The sequence below is a fragment of the Phascolarctos cinereus genome, unplaced genomic scaffold (assembly GCF_003287225.1).
Source record: "Phascolarctos cinereus isolate Bilbo 61053 unplaced genomic scaffold, phaCin_HiC Scaffold_4;HRSCAF=312, whole genome shotgun sequence".
Lineage (NCBI taxonomy): Eukaryota > Metazoa > Chordata > Mammalia > Diprotodontia > Phascolarctidae > Phascolarctos > Phascolarctos cinereus.
In genome coordinates, this window is record NW_027555847.1 from 15,581,077 (window position 1) to 15,601,362 (window position 20,286).

The following is a 20,286-nucleotide window of genomic DNA, read 5'->3' on the forward strand; positions in this document are numbered from 1 at the left end:
AGGTTCAGAGAGGAAAAAAGATTTGCCCAGGGCCATACAATTATATGTGAGACATGGGATTCATACATAGACTCTCTGATTTAAAATCCAGATCAAAGGAGAATTTATAAAGTATTTGCCATGTGTCCAGCCTGGTGCTTCAGGCCACAAGAATCACAAAATCTTTGATTTTCAGTATTGCTAGAGACCTCAGTGGACCTGTAGTCCAACCCAAACTTGAAATCTCCCTGGAGAGTGACCACCAAGAAGTCTGGAGAGGTCCAGTTGTCGGGTAGACTAACTCTACCTGTCTGCATCGTCCATCTATCCAGCACTTGTGCACTGAGTTTTCCAGGGTCTTTCTTCCCCAAGACAAATTGAAGACAACTACCAAGTCCCTTCTGAGTTTTCTCTTCTGCAGGTTAAACACCCTCAGTCTGTTCATCTGATTCTCTCATGGGCTATTCTGATTTCCTCCCCTTGCCTACCCAGGCACACTCTCCTGGATGATTCCCAGCTTGAGTGGCTAGTCAACGAGCATTTATTAAGCACCTAATATGCACCAGATAGTGTGCCAAGCACTGAGGATGTGAAAAAAAAGACAAGAATGCTTTCTTCCCTCACAGAGTTTGCATTCTAGTGGGAGACACAACATAAAAACAACTACCTAGAAGCATGACCCACACCGTACGCACTTGGAGCCAACCTTAGCAGGAAGAGGGACTAGGAGCTAGCTTGGACTTGAAGGAAACCAGGAAGTGGAGCTGAGTAGGGGGAGAATCCACTCAGTGGGGACAGCCAGATTTGCATCTGACCGAGAAGAACCCATGAAAACTTGAATTTCAGTTCTCTGTCTGTTCTCTGTTCCTCCTCTGATTGGACCCCTAGTGTCCAACCTTACATCTGTCCCTCTTAGCTTTCATTTGATTAGCCGCAGCCCAATGTTTCAGCCCTGTTGAGACCTTTCTGGAGCCCTACCTTGGCCAGGCATGTGTTGGAGTCCATTGTTGAACATTGAGGTGTGAGCATTTATACCTCAAGAATCAGCAAATGCTACAAGTTAAGGCTTGATTGTTTGTTTTTTGATTATCTAGACATAAGAAAGTGATGGAAAGTTAACAATGAATTAAAAGTGGTACAGATACATTTTTTCCCAAAGAACCAGTTAAACATTTACCAACATACCCCTGCTTGGTTTCCACTGTATTCCCTCTCATTCGCAGTTCTGTGGGGTTGTTTTTAACTCTTTATGAAGAAAACTATTTCAAAGAACCAGTTTTTCTCACAGTATGATCTTCTGTAACTTTTCTACCTTCTTTCAGGTTTCAATGATAAGCCTCATAGCAAATACACTAGGCTACTCTGATATCGGTCCCATTAAATCCCTCCGGACTCTCCGAGCACTGAGACCTCTGAGAGCACTGTCACGATTTGAAGGCATGAGGGTAAGGCTGAAATGGTAAAATTTGTAAAAATGATCTCCATTCCAAATCATTTGAAATCCACCATTTCCTTTCCCCTAGGTTCACAAATTAAGAGCTGGAACAGACCTCAGAGACCATCAGGTTTAACTCCCTTCACTTTTCAGATAAGGAAATTGATCCCCATAGAAATCAAGTGACTGACCCAAGGTCACACAGACAGAAAAACAGAGTTAGGGTTCAAACCCAGACCCTCAGACTCCAAATCCAGCATCTTTCCAGAGTATCTTTATTGACACAGGACAAGTCTGAAACAGGAAATGGTACTTGTCTAAATCTGGATAAGTTGCTCTTGATTTCTGCTACAGGGAGTGATATCCCACTGGGAAATGTTTAGAAGGATTTCTTAGTCTCCGTCCAGATATCCCCATCAAGCAGGAAAGGCCCTTTTGTAAATTAAAATGAATATGTGAATAAAAGTTCACACCACAGCTGAGTGAACTCTCACCCGTTGAGTGGCTTTTTTCACCCAAGTTGAGACGTTTGCATGTTTCATGGAACTTTTAGCTCCAGGTCTGGGTATATCATTTAAGTGTCTCCAACAATCTACCTGTAAAAAATGAGGTCAGTGAACGAGAGGCTGCATGGTGTACTTGGACCTGGAGTCAGGAAGACCTGAGTTCAAATCTAGCCTCAGGGACCCACTGGCTATGTGATCCTGGGCAAATCACTTGATCTGTCCAAGCTTCAATTTCCCAGTTTACAAAATGGAGATAAGAAGATAAGAAGAACCCACCTCCCAGGGTTGTTATGAGAGTCGGATGAGATAATGTATGTGAAGCATTCCACGAACCTTAAGATGCTGTGTAGATTCTAGTTATTATGATGTTGACAGTGCCTACATTTTTTCTGTAGGTGAATACTCTTGGGGCTAGGCAGTGCCAGGTCCTCCTGGTCCCTAAAAAAGAGCCCTTTGAAGGGGTTCCAAAAATGGACCCACATCATAGTCAATTTCCATTCACAGACATTTATCAAGGCCCCTGTGTATTTACCTTAAGGTACGTATCCAAGATTGCCCCACCAGACAGATGAGAGCTGCTCTCTCTCAGTCACCTTCTAACTAATGTTCTTTCTCCAAACATTTTATACAGCGCCAGCAGAGAAACCCCAGGAATGTATAGCTCCAATCACGTTACTCCTCTGCTCTGAAATCTTCTATAGCTCCCTGTTGCTTCTGTTAGTTTTTGTACTTCCTTCTTCAATTGGCCAATTGTGTTTTTTTAGGGACTTGTTTTCTTCAGTGTACCTTTTTTCCAATTGGCCAATCATATTTTTGAAGGACTCTTCTACCTCTCACATTTGACTTTTAAAATCCTTCTTGAGCTCTTCCAAAAAGGCTTTTTGGGCTTCAGACCAGTTCATATTCCCTTTTGATGTTGCAGATGTGGATTTGTTGACAATGTTGTCCTCTTCAGAATTTCTGTCTTGATCTTCACTCTTCTCATAATATCAATCTATGGTATGTTTCTTTTTACTCATGGTGTTTCTTTATTCCCTGGCCTTTAAAGAGATTGAGCTCTCCTGCTGGGGAACAGAGAGCAGTGACCCAAGCTTCTTGTGTTGGGAGCCTAGATCTTGGTCACTGGCTTTGTGTGCTGGGGCCTCTTAAGTTGGTAATTAGAGGCTGTAGGGTTCTGGCAGCTTACCTTGTGTTGGGCTGGAATCAGCAAGGCTGGAACTTTCAGGCAATTCTAGGTTGCCTGCTTTTCCTTTCCTTTAGATTTTTTCAGCTCCTTTTAGATGGGTGCTGGAGGGTGTTTATCTGCCTGGGGCCCTTGCAGTGCTGCCTCCCTCATTTCTGCTAATGCACTGGGAAATTCCTTTGAGGTAGAGTGCCGAGGCATCTGGTGGTTTTCCGAGCTGGCCCCCACCAGTTTCCCCAACCTTACTGAGGCACTTGGAGGTCCAGGTGTTGGTGTTTGCCTGCTGTACCACCTGGGCTTCAGGATTTCTTCACAATTGGAGGCTGCAGAGCTCCAACAGCTCACCTGGTGTTGGGCTGGAACCAGCATGTCCGGGGCTTTAGGAAGACTCTAGGTTGCTTTCTTCAGCTTCTTTCAGAATGCTGCAGGGTACTTATCCGCCTGGGGCCCCTTGTAGTTCTGCCTCCCTTGTTTTTGCTGAGGCACTGGGAGACCTGTTTGCTGGGCTGCTACACTGCTGCTTCCTGTCTTTCTTCTAGTTTAGCTGTTCCAGGGCTTTTTTCTGGGGTGATATTTTCTGGGTTTTCAGAGGTTGATAGGGAAGAGTGAGAGCAACTACCTTTTTACTCCTCCATCTTGGCTCCTGGAAGTCTCCCTTATTAGGACAAATTCCAGTTGCCTCATCCTGGCCCTGAAGGCCCTGTGTTAGTGAGTCCCACCCTCCCTAGTCAGTCTTACCTCCTACTTCTCTACATCTGACCCAATCTAACCCAACAAACATCGGGTAAGCACTTTCTATGTGCACACGTAACTGACAATGCATCTAAACCTAGCTGCTGGCTGCCACCCCAAACGTTCCTCCACACTTTCTCACCACATCATCTTTGTTCCTGCAAATGTTACACAGGTATTCGGGAGCAGAGCCAAGATTCAAGCTCATACCTTCTAATTCCTGGCCTAGTGGTTCTTTCTACAATATTGTCCTCCTTCCTCATCTTAATAATGGGGGAAGGGGCAGTTCTAATTAATTCAATTATTTCTGAAGTTGTAGTTTTGACTTTTATCAAATAAAAGGGTTTTTAATTAATTTGATCATATTTCCAGTATTGAATCAAGCAGCCCTATGTAAATGAGAAACTGCATAAAACATTTTACAAATCTCAAAACACTATCTAAGTGTCAGCAGTGATGATTACTTGGGCAGGTCCTATGTGCCAAACTTCCAAAGTGGCTGGTTTCTAGCTATTATATACTTTACTGGGCATGTGTGCATCTGCCCTGCCTCCAGAATTTCTGCAACAATTATCAATAATAAAAGCTATATGTAGCAAGAATAATCAAAATTATAATTATAGGTATTAGAGTGGGGTCTATTATTCACCTATGAGGAGGCAGGCATGCATCTGTGTGAGAATGTGTTGGAGAGGAATCAGGTAATGTGGAGAGAATCCTGCACGTGGAGTCAGGATGGACCTGGGTTCAGATCCCGACTGTGATACTTGTTGCCTGTATCACCATGAGCAAGTCACTTGACTTTTCTGTGCTTCAGTTTTCTCATTCATAATAATATGTATAGTGGCCACCTCCAGGACTCTGGTGAAGTTTGAATGAGAGCATGCAAGTAAAACACTTTTCAAACCTAAAAACACTATAGGAAAAAATGGTGGCTGCGGTTGCTGGTGATGATGGCTACATTTGTGTCTGCTTTGTTGTTTGGTTAGCTGGAAGCCAGAAGGCCGCTAAGCACCAAATTCCATGTTGTGATTCATTGTATCTAAGAAAGATCCAGAGCACGTGCGCACGCGCGCACGTGTGTGCACTTGTGTGTGTGTGTGCATGTGTTCAGCATGCCAATGAAACTGTCTATCCTTGCCTCTTACTAATTACTGACATTTACATGCTTGAAGCTTTGTGAAATACTTTACATATATTTCCTCATTTGAGCCTCCCGACAATCCTGTGAAGTGAGTAACATACATATTGTAATCTTTTTTTTATAATTAAGGAAACTGAGGCTCAGAGAAGTTAGTTGATCTGTCCAGAATCATATTGCTGACAAATGGATTGCAACAGGATTTGAACCCTGGTCTTCCTGACTCCAGATGTGGTACTGTATCTACTGTACCACACTGCTGGACCTTGGTATTTCTTGTCCTAGGGGGAGTAGTTTGAATCTATTCCTAACAAATGAAACCCAATCACTTTTCTAAAAACTCTGAGGAAAAATAATTCTGCAACCTCATTGAGTGTCCAATCCCAGTGTCTTACCATGTTCAAAGACAGAAAATTATTCTATTGTCCAATCAGCTCGATTTTTCTGTAACTTGTCCATTTTATAAGTAATTATAGTCATTGTTCTCTCTCTCCCTCTCTCTCTGCGTCTCTCTGTCTGTCTGTCTCTCTCCATCTCTCTCTCTCTCTCTCTCTCTCTCTCTCTCTCTCTCTCTCTCTCTCTTTCTCTCTCTCTCTCTTTCCTTTCCTCTCTCCCTCTCTTCTTACCCCTCTTCCCTTCCCCCCCTCCACTCTCTCTCTCTCTCCATCTTCCTCTTTTCTCCCCCTTTTTTATTTCCAGGTGGTTGTAGATGCCCTGGTTGGTGCAATCCCTTCCATCATGAATGTACTTCTGGTCTGTCTTATCTTCTGGCTCATCTTCAGCATCATGGGAGTGAATCTCTTTTCAGGAAAATTTGGCAGATGCATTAATATCACCCTAGGAGACTTCTCCCCTGTGAATGTGTCGATTGCCAATAACAAGACCCAATGTAATGAGCAGAATAGTTCAGGTCTCTTCTGGGACACTGTGAAAGTCAACTTTAATAATGTGGGAATAGGTTACCTTGCTCTTCTGCAGGTGGTAAGTTCTCTTCTCTCTTGTCATTGGGAGAATAATATGATAGAGGAGATGGCCAAGGAGGAGTCATAGAAATATGGCACTCCAAAGCCCAAAGGCAGCAAGAGTTTGCATAAACTGAATGCCACTGAGCATTCTGCCAGTTCCAGTTTGTCTCTAAGAATGGCAGGAAAAAATGGACATTGTGATAGGAATTCCATGCATAGGTAAAGCTCATGCCATTCATTAGAGTGGATAGCTCAGTCTAACTAGTCTTTATAGATTCTAAGCATAGAAAACTCTTCTAGGTTAAAGGCATAATTTAAGTCAGCTTTCACTTACAGCCTCAGCTCATGAGCTGATGCTGTTTTACTAAACCAGCCAGAGGTTTATTAGTCCACGGCAAAAGACATTTAAAGAAAAAGCAGAACAGAATAAATGAGAAAGAAAACTTTTGCCCCATTCGCCCCATACGTACAAGGATGCCTCCTCCTACAGATTCCCACTTCTTCTGTTTGAATCCTTTGCTTCTGCTCCCTATGCTGCCTTGTTGGCACTGGGTTGCAAGCTAGGGAACAGAAAGCATATAATTCTTGCTCAATGGGTCAGTACAAAAGATGTTTCCCAGGGTGGGCATCACCCATCTTGCCATGGGAATACTGAATCCTCAGGAATCTGCTGCATTAATATCCCAGGTCTGCAGCTACAACAAAATAATCAAAGGATTAATGAAAACTAAATTAAGTCCAATTAAATATAATCAGTAAGAGATCAGGCAAAGTACAGGGGAAAGAGCAGCAGGTTTGGAGTCAGAAGACCTGGTTCCGAATCCCACCTCTGTGTGGCCTTGTACCTCAGTTAATTCATCTTTACAAGGAGAGGATTGGACTAGATGATCTCTTTAGTCCTGTCTGCTTCTAAATTTGTGATTCTATGAAACTTTGCTATGTTATCTTTTCCTAGATGCCACTGCCATCAAGTCAATGCCTCATCCTAGGAACTGTGGCATTATGCCAACAACTCACATTATTTTATAGCATTTTAGGGTTTATACAGTTTGTCTGGTCTTAGAGTCAGGAAGACTCAAGTCCTGCTGCCGACATGCAGGTTGTGGGACCCCGGGCAGGTTATATCCACTCAGTGACCCAGGCATCTGTCTAGGACAAAAAAGCTACAGAAGAGGTGGATATCTGCATCATAGATCTGGAGCTAGAAAGGACTGTCAAGACCATCTGGTCCAACCCATTCATTCAGCCTCTCTGGTCCTCAGTTTCCTCATCCATACAATTAAGGGGTTGGCCTCTAAAGTCTTTTCTAGCTCTAGCTCTATAGTCCTGTCAACCCTCATTTTACAGAGAAGAAAACAGGCCTACAGAGAAATGACTTACCCAAGGACACCTATGTAATCAATGGTGGAACTGGGCTTTGAACCTATGTCCTTTCACTCCAAACCCAGCATCGTTCTTGATCAACAAAAGGAGTTTCTGCACTGATCATTCCCCACGATGTTGAAATCTCAACCCCTCTGAAGAACAGGAAGCAAATGTCTTTATCTCCACTTTAAAGGGAAGGCTGGGCACAGGTGTTCAAAGAGGTTAGTGTTATTTCACAGTTAGTGAGTGTACACTCTCCAGATTCTGAGTCCACAGTTGTCTCCACTGCACAAAACATGTCTTCAACCCACACATCCTGGCACTATTTCAGCCAGCAGATTACACAGCTCCTCCACACCAGCTATGCCTCATAGGCCTGATTCACAGCAGCAAGTTCAGGATGCAGATTTTTGTACCTTCCCAGCAGGGTAGATGGGCTACTCCCCTCACACACCAGACTACTACACTCCATCCACTAAATGAAACATAACCACTGGACTAGGGTTATAGTATGACAACTCAGTCATGGGGTATATGGATTTATTCAGAATGGTATATACAGGTACCTGCAAAACATGGTGGCCGTATCTCCAACAGAAGGCCAGCTTGAATGGATGGCCTCATGATCTCTACACCTACACAGAGGATCCCATGAGCATAATCCCCCAAGACTTCTGGGGCTTATTCTAACTCCTCAACATACACGGGGAGCCGTGATGGTTGTTTATGTCCTGGAGTGGCTGCCGTGCCAAGAGTCTGGCCACCAGACTGTATGATAGCAACCCCTCATGAAAATAGCCTACTGACTCCACCTCCTGCACCAGCTTCCAAGGTACCTGACACCTCAAAACAGTGCCTTCAGTCAATGTTCCATTTATACAGTCTCCTATCACAGACTACATCATATCTGAGCCTTGCCCAGACGGTCTGTCTTTTCTGAGAAGCCCCAGTAATGTGCCAGGAGCAGAGGGGCCCTGGTCAAGGGATCAAAGTGGACCATCTAACCGAGAGAAAAGCAGAGGTGAGAGAAGCCTGTCAGCTTGATTTCCAGTTAAGAGCTTGCAGACAACAGCTGCCAGCAAATTCTGTTGGCGTTAGAACATTAGAAGCAGAACTCTACTAATTAGGGAAAAAAGGCAGCTGAGCAGAGCAGAGGGGCCTCACAAGAAAAACTGGGGAAGCCTACAGAAAAAGAAATGGTGCGGAGCCCACTAGGAACAGAACCTCACTGAGGACACCCCATCATCATCACAATAAAGCCCCAGCAATGACAGACTGACTGTTATCCACAAGAGCTACTATTAAGAACAACAAAGAAAGGAAGGTTATCACATCTAGCAAGTTGGGATCTAAAGGAAACTTTTCCACTCCCTCTCCGGGAGAAACTTTCCAATGACTGCAGAGAGTGGACAGTGTTGATGTTTCTTCCAGCATCAAGTGACAGCTACGCATAAAGGGCAGGTTGGTATGAGTCCAAGATAGCTGCCCTACAGCTAAATGTCAGAGATCTACAAACTCGATATGAATCAGCAGCATAGCATGGCGGCCAAAGGAGCCAACCTAACCTGAGGTTGCACTGAGAGAGGAATGACGTCCAGAACAAGAACCAACATGGCAGAGTGTGGCTGGAGAAACTGGCTTGGAGTCAGAAAGACTTGGGTGCAAATCCCACTTCTGACACATATTGGCTGTTTGACCTTAGGCAGAGCATTTAAACTCTTAGCGATCCAAGCAACCCTAAAAGACTTGAGTCTTAAAGCAGGTGTTGCTCTGCATTGATGGAGGAAGTTTATTTAATGGGGGTTCCCTACTCCAGTGTTTGGACCAATATGTTTTCAGCAAGAGAGCCAATGGCCTCATTGTAGTGTTCATACATATCTGACATATTTGGGTGCCATGTTTTAGGAAAAGTCATTGAAGAAACCAAGGATGTTTAGTCTAGAGGAGATAAGAGTTGGGAAGGATGTGATAACTGTCTCAAGTACCTACAAGACTGTGATGGGAAACTGACTGTTTATGTTGACCTGTGTAAATTCAGGTTATAAGGAAAGTTTCCCCAAAGTGGAAAACACTGCCCAGAATGCTGGCAGTCTTCCAAGGAAGGCTGGAGAGCTATTTGTCAGGGACAGTAGAGGAGGGATTCTTGTTCAGATATCAGTCAGCTTGAATGATGAGCCACGCCAAGCCTGAGATGTTGTGATTGCATCACGGTCTCATTCCATGACATTCCGTAAAATAAGAATATAGAAGTGTAAAACATCGGCCCCTCCCCTCCATCAAACATATGGCAGATATCAACTAGAATCATTAGATCACAGAATGGAAAGGGACCTCGGAGATCATCTGGTCCGGTCCTCTCATTGTATAGATGATGAAACGAGGCCCACAGAGGTTAGTAATAATAATAGCTAACATTTATTACATATCTACCATGTTCCAGGCCCTGTGCCAAGCACTTTATAGTTATTATCTCATCTGGTCTTCACTTGGGAGGTAGGTGCTATTGTTATCCCCATGTAACAAAGGAGGAAACTGAGGCAACATTGCTAGTTAGTGTCTCAGGCTGGATTTAAACTCAGTTCTTCCTGACTCTGAACCCATCACTCTATCCACTGTGCCACTAAGGTCACACAGGCTGTAAATAACAAATCTGGAATTTAAATCATAAATATAGAGCTGAACAGGATCTCAAAGCTCATCTAGTCTGACACCCTTGTTTTTACAGAAGACGAAACTGAGGCCCAAAATTTTAAGTGTCAAATCCAAGGTCACCCAGGTACTGTCAGAGGCAGGATTTGAACCCAGATGCCCACATTCCCAAGCCAGCATTCTTTCCACTATACCATGCTTACACAAAGACCCACAGAATGGCTGAATTCACTGATTTGCCCACAGTTTCAGATGTAAATAGATTATCTACATCTCTAGGAACCTTCTCCCCTACCCTACCCAGGCTTCTGGCTCCCGACCATATTTATGGAAGCCAAAGAGAGCCTTGGAAGCTCCTTCAGTTATATATACAAAAATGTTTAGTTCATGAAGGCACATGAGGTAAGAACTCTCTGCCAACTGTATGGGGATATAAGCAATATAAAGTGTTTGAAAATGGGGTTTCAGGCACGTGCTGCAATTTGCCATCTGCCCTTTATTTCCAGGCAACGTTTAAAGGGTGGATGGACATCATGTATGCTGCTGTGGATTCCCGGAAGGTGGGTCGGTGACCTTGCAACAGAATCCTTGGGGCCTCATGTCTTCAGATTATTTTTCTCAGGCTGTAGCAACATCATAATCCCCCTGTTTCATAGCTGAAGGCAAAAGCAGTGACTGCATGCTAGAAATTATTGTGAATCAGGAGATTTCTCCCATTAGTGAGGCTTAGGTGACAGGAATTGTCTTCCTTCCCAGCTCCAAAAAAAAGTGCTTCCTATCTGCCATAGAGAGGAAAGGTGACCACCTGTCACCAGCACCAGCTCCTTGCCAAATCAAGAAAAGGGGTCAGAAAAGGGGTCCCCAACCCCTAGTGCTCCCTCTGTCCTTTCTTGGCACCCCTCCCCATTCCCAAACAGGAGGAAGGCATCCGATGAGAGGTTAGAGACTGACTGTGGGAGGGCCTCCCAGGGCTGTTGTGGGCCTGGAAAAGAGATTACAGACAGCAATTCTTAACTTAATGTAATGAAATTATTGGTAGCCTTTCAGGCAATCAATCAATCGGTCAACAAACATGTTTTACATGCTTTCTTTGTGGTAGCCACTACGCTAAATGCTGGAGATACAAACAAAAAATGAAAATAGTCCCTGCCCTCAAGAAGCTTACATTCCAATGAGGCAAAAAAACATCTACAAAGCAGTACAGGAAAGATAAATACAGAGCCGGTGGAAGGGAGCCTTAGAGGTGAAGGTATCCATGAAGAGGTGGGAGGGGGAAGGCAGGAAGGAGTGAAGGTATTTTCCAACTCTCACCTCCCTTGCATCTATATGACATAATCATTCTGCCTAAGATGTGACAAGCTGACCATGTCTCTCCTCTCTCTCCAAGACAATGTGCATTTTAAGACAGAGACCTAGATAAGCCCATGCCTTACAAAGGAATGAATCTTTAAGGGGGGTAATTTCAGGCCCAACATCAGGACAGTAGGGCAAGATGTTTGGAGAAAGGCACCTTCTTGGCACCCTTTCCCTACTCCTCCAGCGAGTTTGGCTCATTGAGCAGCGAGATCTGAAGGCGTCTTTTAACTTTGTTGATGGAAGCAGAAAGGAAAGGAACACTCCTCAGTGTCCCCATGGACACAGGGACTCCCCAGAATCCTATCAATGGCCACCAGTCAAGATTCTGCTCAGGTTTCCTCTCTCAGTCATCATAGCCTCTCATTTGTGCTTTGTTACTTTTCAATCCAAACTTTTCATGACCTTTTCTCATTGACTGCCATGAGCTTCCATTCCAGGCCCATCTTTGGGCCTGGGGCAAACCTGAGCCTTTGGGCAGCCAGCCCTTGGAAGATGCCCCTGGGTCCATGTCTATTCAGTTTGTCTTTGCCCATGCAAGCCTGTAGCCCCACTCCTGATGCTTCCTCTGCTCTGTTTGGCCATAGCAAGAGGAGCAGCCCCAGTGGGAGGCCAATGTATACATGTACCTGTATTTTGTCATCTTCATCATCTTCGGGGGCTTCTTCACACTGAACCTCTTCGTTGGAGTCATAATTGACAATTTCAATCAACAAAAGAAAAAGATAAGTGTCTCTTTTCAGTTTTAAGTTAAGTCTCCTTGAATCTCCAGGGGAGCGCTTCTGTGCTCTTGGTCTGTGGTTTTCTGAGTCTCTAGTTGCAGCCCTTCCAGATTGGTGCAAGAGTCCTGTTTCCAACAGCCAACAAACAGTGCAAACTAAGTGCTGGGCACTGTGCTAACTGCAGGGCATACAAAGAAAAGCAAAAGACAGTCTTTATGCTCAAGGGGCTCACACGCTAATGGAATTCCTTCTCTCTGACCAGGTGCTGGCAGCCTGGGAGTAGAGGTGGCCAGGAAAGGACCTTTTGGGCTCCTGTTTCTCTTCTACCCAGGGATTTACTCATTCACTCAAGAAAACAGTTATTAAGTATTTATTGTGTGTACTAAGTACTGGAGGGGATTAAAGTTTAGCCTAAGATGTGGTCTCTGCCCTCATAGAGCTTACAGTCTAGGATGAGGATTGAACACAAATATGTGATGCTAGGGACAGCCTGGTTGAAAGGCAAGTGGGATGGGCAGCTGCCTTAGGCTCTATTGTGTATGACTACAAATCCCAAGGCTACATAAAGAGTGTTCTTACCTGCCTTTGAAACAGGCTACAGGTTTGCACCTAACAAGGTCTGGCCCCTGGCTGTCTGTGATGAGTATTTTGAAAAAAGAGTTTGAATTTACAGATGGACATAGCCTTGTGGTCCTAGAGATGGAGCTGATGATGAGATTAGGGGTTTGTGTCATTGGGTGAGGAGAGTGGAGTTGAATATGGTCACTGTCCAAAAGAATGACTTTCTATGAGAGCCCAGAGCCTAGATTGGGAACTGTCTTAGACCCTTTCCAATTCTAAATTCTTTGAGTCTATGAAATTTGAGGGAGCTGTCCTTGTGGGTGTCCAGCTGGCCAGTCTTGCTTTTCCTCTTTGCTAATGGTAACATTAATTCCTATACTTAGGTGGTCAAGATATATTCATGACTGAAGAACAGAAGAAATATTATAATGCCATGAAAAAACTAGGATCCAAGAAGCCTCAAAAACCAATCCCAAGACCTCTGGTAAGTCCCAGAATTTCTTATGATCTTATATTTTTTTGTAAATTTAATAGCCATCTACAGGGAAGCAGGATGGCATAGTGGCTAGAAGATCTTGGAGCCAGGAAGACCTCGGTTCAAATCCCACCTCTGACACCTACTGGTTTTGTGACCCTGGTCAAGTCACAGCCTCTCAGTGCCCCCAGTGAACTCCCTAAGACTCTAAATTGCAGAGCTATTCCTGGTCTGCTTTGCTGAAGGAAATTTCCATATTGGATTGCAATCGTGGGTCCATGGGCCAAATAAACCAACTCTACAGGAAGCCACTGAGGACAGCAAAACTTCAGATGAACAAAGGAAATAAAAAAGAAAATCCCACAGGGCTCCATGAACTCCAGAGCGTTCCCAATTGTGTAAGAAAGAACTAGATCGTCAATAACAGTGGCCACCGAGTTCCTTCTCAGTGGCCTTTCCAATCTCTTCTGTTGCCAATATTGCTGTTGTCATTATTATTTAATATAGTCCTTGTCATAGGACCATAGGATAATAGACAAAGAGCTGGAAGGAAACTCAGAGGTCATCTAATCCAACCCCCTCTTTTTAGAAGTCTGGAAAAGGAGGTCTCACAAGGTAAAATGACTTGCCTAAGGTCACACTGTAAGTATCAGATCCAGGATTCAAACCCCAACCTGATGACTCCAAAACCAGCCTTATTTCTACTACACCAACTTCTAATCCCCATGGATTGGAAGGATGAGAAACTGAAGGCCAGAGAGCAGTTAGGAGTCCAGGGCAATAACCCAGGTAGGAGACAATAAAGGACTAGATTAGGTAGTGATGATGGGAATGGAAAGATTCTATGATGGAAGAATCAGTACAACTTGGAGGCCAATTGGCTATGGAAGGTGAAGGAGGGAGAGAGGGGGAATCCAAAAGTAAAATTAACTAAAGAACCTCTACCCAGACCCATGTCCAGGGGAGGATAACCAGAGCTTTGCTCCAGGGCACAGAGAATACTTCTCTTTAGTAGATACAACTGAGTGTAGGACCAAGTTAACTAGACTAATCTATTAAATAGGAAGCTATCTGATGGTGGGTCTCCTCTGTGATAGGAGATGCCTCATGTCCTGAGGTTCAAGGTCTTTCCCTCTGTCCCTGTTCCCATTCCTTCCACCTTCCTCCACAAATATACAACACACACACACACACACACACACACACACACAATATGTCACTCTAAAAGCATTTTGAGATGCTTGTCTTAGGCACCAGAATTTCTAGTTATGTCCTCATTCCTACCTTACCCAGCTATGTCCCATTTCCAAATCTCATTAACACATACTACATACTTAATAAATGCTTTTTGACTGACCAACATGAACCCTTCTCCTTTTCCCAGAACAAATACCAAGGCTTCGTGTTTGATATTGTAACCAGACAAGCCTTCGACGTGGCCATCATGGTCCTCATCTGCCTTAATATGATCACCATGATGGTAGAGACAGATAACCAGAGTGATGAGAAGACCAAAATCCTCAACCGGATCAACCAATTCTTCGTTGCCATCTTCACAGCAGAATGTGTCCTGAAGGCGATTGCCCTGAGACATTACTATTTCACCAGTGGATGGAACATCTTTGATTTAATTGTTGTGCTCCTCTCAGTGGCCAGTAAGTGATCATGTGGAGGAAGGGGGTGCCCTGGGCTGACAGTCTGGGTGGAGTTAGCAGCTGGGCTGCTTAAGAAACTGATGAGGGAGTCACAAAGTGACGCTTCTTTGAACTTCAACATTCACCCAAGAAGCCACATGGCTCTCTTCAAGGTCCCTCACACATGTCCTTACCATCACAGTCTTCTTGATGACATAGCTAATGTAGGGCCATCTTAGATGAAGCAAGTGCTTTGGAGTTGGTTATAGCAAATTGTATGGCACGAGAATGGTTAGACAGTGAGGTTCAGAGTCAGGAAGTCCTGGGTTCGAGTCTCATCTCTGACATATATCAGCTGTGTGATCTTGGGCAAGTGACTTCACCTTTTAATGTCCCAGGCAACTCTCTGAAACTCACATCACAGAGCACTTGCCCATCTACATTGGTAGAGGGATCTTCCTCACTGAAAAATCCTTCTATCAAGCTACAAGTCTAGTCCACCCCACCTTTAAAATAAAAAAGGACTGTTCTACATAGTCCCAAGAATATCTCCTGATAAGTAGTGCTCTCTTGACACCATGCATTATGGGAAGTGAACTCCTATGGGCATTCCAGCTGGACCTCATTTAAAGTATAATGCAGAGAAAGACCAGCCTGTGTAGACATTAGCAATGTTTGCAACTGTCCCTCCCAGATGGAATCCAAGAAACCAGGGATCATGTCTCAGCCTCTCTGGAGAGTTTTTCTGGGGACAGTTGAGAAACCTCTGTATATATTGCCATAATTACTGGCTTTGTTCTAGAGATATTTTTCTGTTGGAAGGAAAACTGGGACCTGACTTGTTCAGATGTTCAGTTATATAAAAATCTCCCCCAGTTCAAGTTCAGATTTTAACCATGACCACACAAAAAAGTCAAAATTCCTTGTTTTCCCTCTAGAATTTCTCCTGGTGGGGTTGGGGTGGGGAGAAGAAAGAGAGGAGAAAAATACCTGAAAATATTTCATGCTTCCCTCTCTGGCTTCATTTCACCAGTCTCCCCTAGCTTCCATTAGCCCCAAATGGATTCTTCCCCGCACCCCCAGTCATTTTCAAGAAAAAAAAAAGAGCTTCTAGAGCATTGGACAATGGTTGCTAAGCAAATTCTCCAAGAACTTACATCCAAGTTCACCATGATACCCTTTGGCATTGATGTCTTTCTAAGTTGTAAATAGATGTATCTAGCAGAATTCAAGAAACCGTTCAGTTAATAATCGTTCATCTAGCATCCACCATGCACAGGGACTTGTACTAGAGAGAAGGAAGGAAAGAAGAAAAGAAGGAAGGAAGGAGGGAGGGAGGAAGTGAAGAAGGGAGTGAAAGAGGGAAGGAGAGGAGGGACGGAAGGAGGGAAGGAAGGAAAGAAGGAAGAAGGGAGTGAAAGAGGGAAGGAGAGGAGGGACAGAAGGAGGGAAGGAAGGAAAGAAGGAAGAAGGGAGGGAGGGAGGGAAGCAGAATAATAGTCAAGGAACTGACTGAGTGATGACAGTTGATGTTGTCCTTGTTTGGATTTGGATCCTGGCATTCTAAAGACTGAAAATCCCTCTCCTCGCTTCCTTTAAAGGCTTGGTGTTTTCAGGCATCATGAAGTCTCTTGAAAGCTATTTCTCACCCACACTCTTCAGAGTCATCCGCCTGGCCCGCATCGGCCGCATCCTCCGGCTGATCCGAGCGGCCAAGGGGATCCGCACGCTGCTCTTTGCCCTCATGATGTCCCTCCCTGCCCTCTTCAACATTGGCCTGCTGCTCTTCCTGGTCATGTTCATCTACTCCATCTTCGGCATGGCCAACTTCGCCTACGTGAGGCAGGAGGCCGGGATTGACGACATGTTCAACTTTCAGACGTTCGCCAACAGCATGCTCTGCCTCTTCCAGATCACCACGTCTGCTGGCTGGGACGGGCTGCTCAGCCCCATCCTCAACACCGGGCCCCCGCACTGTGACCCAGATTCAGAAAACTCCACTAAGTCCAAAGGAAACTGTGGTAATCCCACGATAGGGATCGCCTTCTTTGTCAGTTACATCATCATCTCCTTCCTTATCGTCATCAACATGTACATAGCTGTCATCCTTGAGAACTTCAATGTGGCCACAGAAGAGAGCACAGAGCCACTGAGTGAGGATGATTTTGACATGTTCTATGAGACCTGGGAGAAGTTTGACCCGGAGGCCACTCAGTTCATTACATTTTCAGCCCTTTCAGATTTTGCAGATGCTCTGACAGGACCTCTGCGCATTCCAAAACCCAACCAGAATATACTCATCCAGATGGACCTGCCTTTGGTCACAGGGGACAAGATTCACTGCTTGGACATCTTATTTACCTTTACCAAGAGAGTACTGGGAGAATCTGGGGAGATGGACACACTCAAGGCACAAATGGAGGAAAAGTTCATGGCTGCTAATCCTTCTAAAGTTTCCTATGAGCCAATTGCAAATACTCTGAGATCAAAACAGGAAAATCTGTCTGCTGCCATCATACAAAGGGCCTACAGAAATTATCTCATGCAACACTCCCTACGACAGGTCACCACTGTATGTCCAAATGAGGCTGGTGAACGTCTATGTGAGCGGGCCACCGAAGATGAAGGCTTGATTGAATTCATGATAAAGGAAAACAGTGAGCTTGCAGACAACTCAGAAACTGCATCGACCATGTCTTTCCCCCCATCTTATGACAGTGTCACCAGGGGGCTCAGTGAGGAGGGTCAGCTGGATATGCCCAACACTGGTCTAAAGGAGGAAGATGCTAGCTATGACCAGCTGTCTCAGGACTTGGACAAGGCATCATCAATGTAGAACTCCACACAGGACTGAAATCTGATCAGCAGAAATTCATATACAATTCTGGATGCATCCTTAGCTTTTTTCTGACCACAGATAGCCTCCCAGGCTCAGCCCACCTCTCATAAATGCATGCCAAAGGCCTGTGGGGAGGGGGGTCTGGGAAAGAACATGTGAATATCTCAGGACCACCAATCCCTACTGGGGGAGAAACAATCAGTCTGCCAGGAGAGGGCCAGGAGCACCAACTTCATTTACAAAAAAAAAGGCCACTGCTGTTTTCATCTTCTTTTCTGTTTTTTAATTTTGGTAACTAAAACTGGATTTCTTACAGTCATGGGGAGGGGGGAGAGAGAGAATTCAGACCTCTAACTCGATTATTTTTCCATTTGACTTGCCTGCCCCAAAACTCAATTATCCATCATGAGCAGGGTAGGATACAGGAGTGTTTTCCAACACCTCTGTAAAGAATAGAAAAGAAGAAGAAAGAAGAAGAGAGAACTTTATTCCTCTAACCTTGTCACTGAGACCACCAAGAGTTTCCTCCTCTCTCCTCTGTCTTTTCTCTGATAGGGAGATAAGAGCAGGGACTCCCATGGGGAAAACTCTCAGGACTGGAACAATTACCAGCATGTTGGAGCACAGAGCCAGGCCAGTGAGCATCACCTGTAGGGACCAGGGACCTTAGTTAGAACTTTGCATGGCTGCATGCTAGAGATCCAGTGTCACCCCCTCTGGCCCAATGTACCACCCACTGGAGATGCTGTAAAAGGACATGGGTACAGCTATTAAAGTGGATGTTTTTAAAGGGAGATTTACTGTCAAGACCAGCATCCTATTTAAGAGCATAATTTTTTTTAATGAAATGATTATGACATTTATCATTAACACCCCCTTCCCTTCCTCTGCCATTAGTATTTTACAATTAAATTAGTTCCAGTCATTACTGCTATCACTCTTGAGGTAGATGGTGGCAGGGACCATGGGAACATAGGTCTGCTGCTCTAAGCCTCTGGACATTTCTGACATCAAGCTGTAATGTGTCTCTCCGCAGCTAGGGCTGAAAGAAAACTTGGATCCCCTCTAATCCCAGCTCTCCGTTTTTATAGGAGGAAACTCAGCATCAAGGAGATTAAGGAATTTGCCCAAGGTCACACATCGAGGAAGCATGGCAGGAGCTAAATCAGGCTCCGGGGTCCTCTGCTTGTCACTCCCTCCCTACACCACCCTCAATTCTCACATGTCAAATGAGAGGTTTGCAAGGCTTCTTCTAGCAAAAAGGTGAATTGAGGCTGGGTATCCAAATAACCATCCTAATAAGCAGAGCTGTCCAAAAGTGGGATGGGATGGCTGCCTCCAAAGGCAGGACAGGGCCCCTTCAGATAGATGCTGGATAATAATAACAATTGATAACATTATTTATAGAGGGCTGTCTGAGGCAGCATTCAACTTGGAGTCAGAAAGACCTGGGTTCAAGTCCTACTTCTGACGCATACTGATTGAGTGACCCGGAGCAAGCCACTTAACTCATCAGTACCTTGGAGAATTCTTAAGATTCTAAGTTGTGGATGAGTTGTGAATGTGCATCAGTGGAAGGAATCTCCATACTAGGAATTCCCCAACATAGGTCAAGTGGGACCTAAAAATAAAAAAAGGCACATGGCTGTGTGTAGGTACCATACAGATAGAGGCAAAAAACAATAACAAAAAACCAGAGGCTACAAGGAATTTCTGTTCCACCCATGCCATCCATTAAGTAGCAGTGGCCCCTGGCTCTTCCTGCACTTGAGCTGTGGACTGCAAGGAGTCAGAGCCAAGGACACTGACTCAGAGTCTTGGGAAAGCCCTCAGCCCTCTGTAATCATCAGGGAATCACGGAAAGTCAGACATGAAAAGGACTTAGAAACTGACTTTGGATGCTAGCCTCACTCTCAGCCCCTGGAGGGCAGAGGGTGCAGGGAGGGGAGGTCACCTGGGATACTCATGAGGCAATTGTAGGATGTTGAGTGTAGTGGCAAGAAGAGGGAAGCAACTCCAGGTCCCCCTAGACCTCTGAGTGTGCCAGTCTGATCTGGCACAGGGTTCTCCAGTGAACACCACTTCTTCAGCTTGCCTTTATATTCAGTACCCAACATTCTCAGTGTGCACAGGTAACTCCCAACACCTCTTGCTTCCCTCTTGCTCATTCACTATGACCATCATATTTTTCCTTCTTTCCTCCCTTTCCCCGAAAAGGAGGAAGCAGGTGGGCCGAGGTGGGTTCAGGGGAGGGAACAGAAATTGGGACCGTAGCCAGAACTGGTGGAGGCCGCTCTCTTTTAATCAATTATTAATAGTAATAACAAGAAAACATAGCATGGCAGCATAGAGAGAGCAAATTATAACAGCAACAACAATAATAACTAACATTGACTAGTACTCCTCCCTCTGAACTCACAGGACCAGTCCCTGTCCTTATCTGTCTACAGGTTGTTTTCTCCCAATAAGATACATCCCCTTGAAGGCAGGGGTCATTTCATGTCTCCAGAATATTCATAATTCTGATAAAAGTAATCCCTCAGATTTGCACACTTTGCAAAGGGCCATCTCATCCATGGTCCCTGTCATGGACCACTCAGACACACTCACAGGGAGTCAGGCATGCTTTCATCACTGACTCCCTGTGTCGCTAAACTCTGAGGCTGCCTGCCCTGTGATCATCCCCCACATCCTCAACCTTGCTGCCCTGTTCCTCCTGGCTTGCTCTGGATTCTACTCCAAAGGTT

The 20,286-nt window shown here is 44.8% G+C and overlaps 1 protein-coding gene across 1 annotated transcript in view; it reads left to right on the plus strand.

Moving 5' to 3' along the window:
• Window positions 1-17,786, plus strand: part of SCN10A (sodium voltage-gated channel alpha subunit 10) — a 93,970-nt gene extending 76,184 nt beyond the window's left edge. Inside the window, exons 19-25 of the mRNA XM_078152078.1 lie at window positions 1,302-1,424; window positions 5,676-5,957; window positions 10,462-10,519; window positions 11,900-12,037; window positions 12,975-13,075; window positions 14,451-14,721; window positions 16,302-17,786. Of these exons, the coding sequence (XP_078008204.1) occupies window positions 1,302-1,424; window positions 5,676-5,957; window positions 10,462-10,519; window positions 11,900-12,037; window positions 12,975-13,075; window positions 14,451-14,721; window positions 16,302-17,536 (2,208 nt within the window). The 3' untranslated portion in view covers window positions 17,537-17,786. The remainder of the gene's footprint in view (window positions 1-1,301; window positions 1,425-5,675; window positions 5,958-10,461; window positions 10,520-11,899; window positions 12,038-12,974; window positions 13,076-14,450; window positions 14,722-16,301) is intronic.
• The last annotated feature ends 2,500 nt before the right edge of the window (window positions 17,787-20,286 follow it).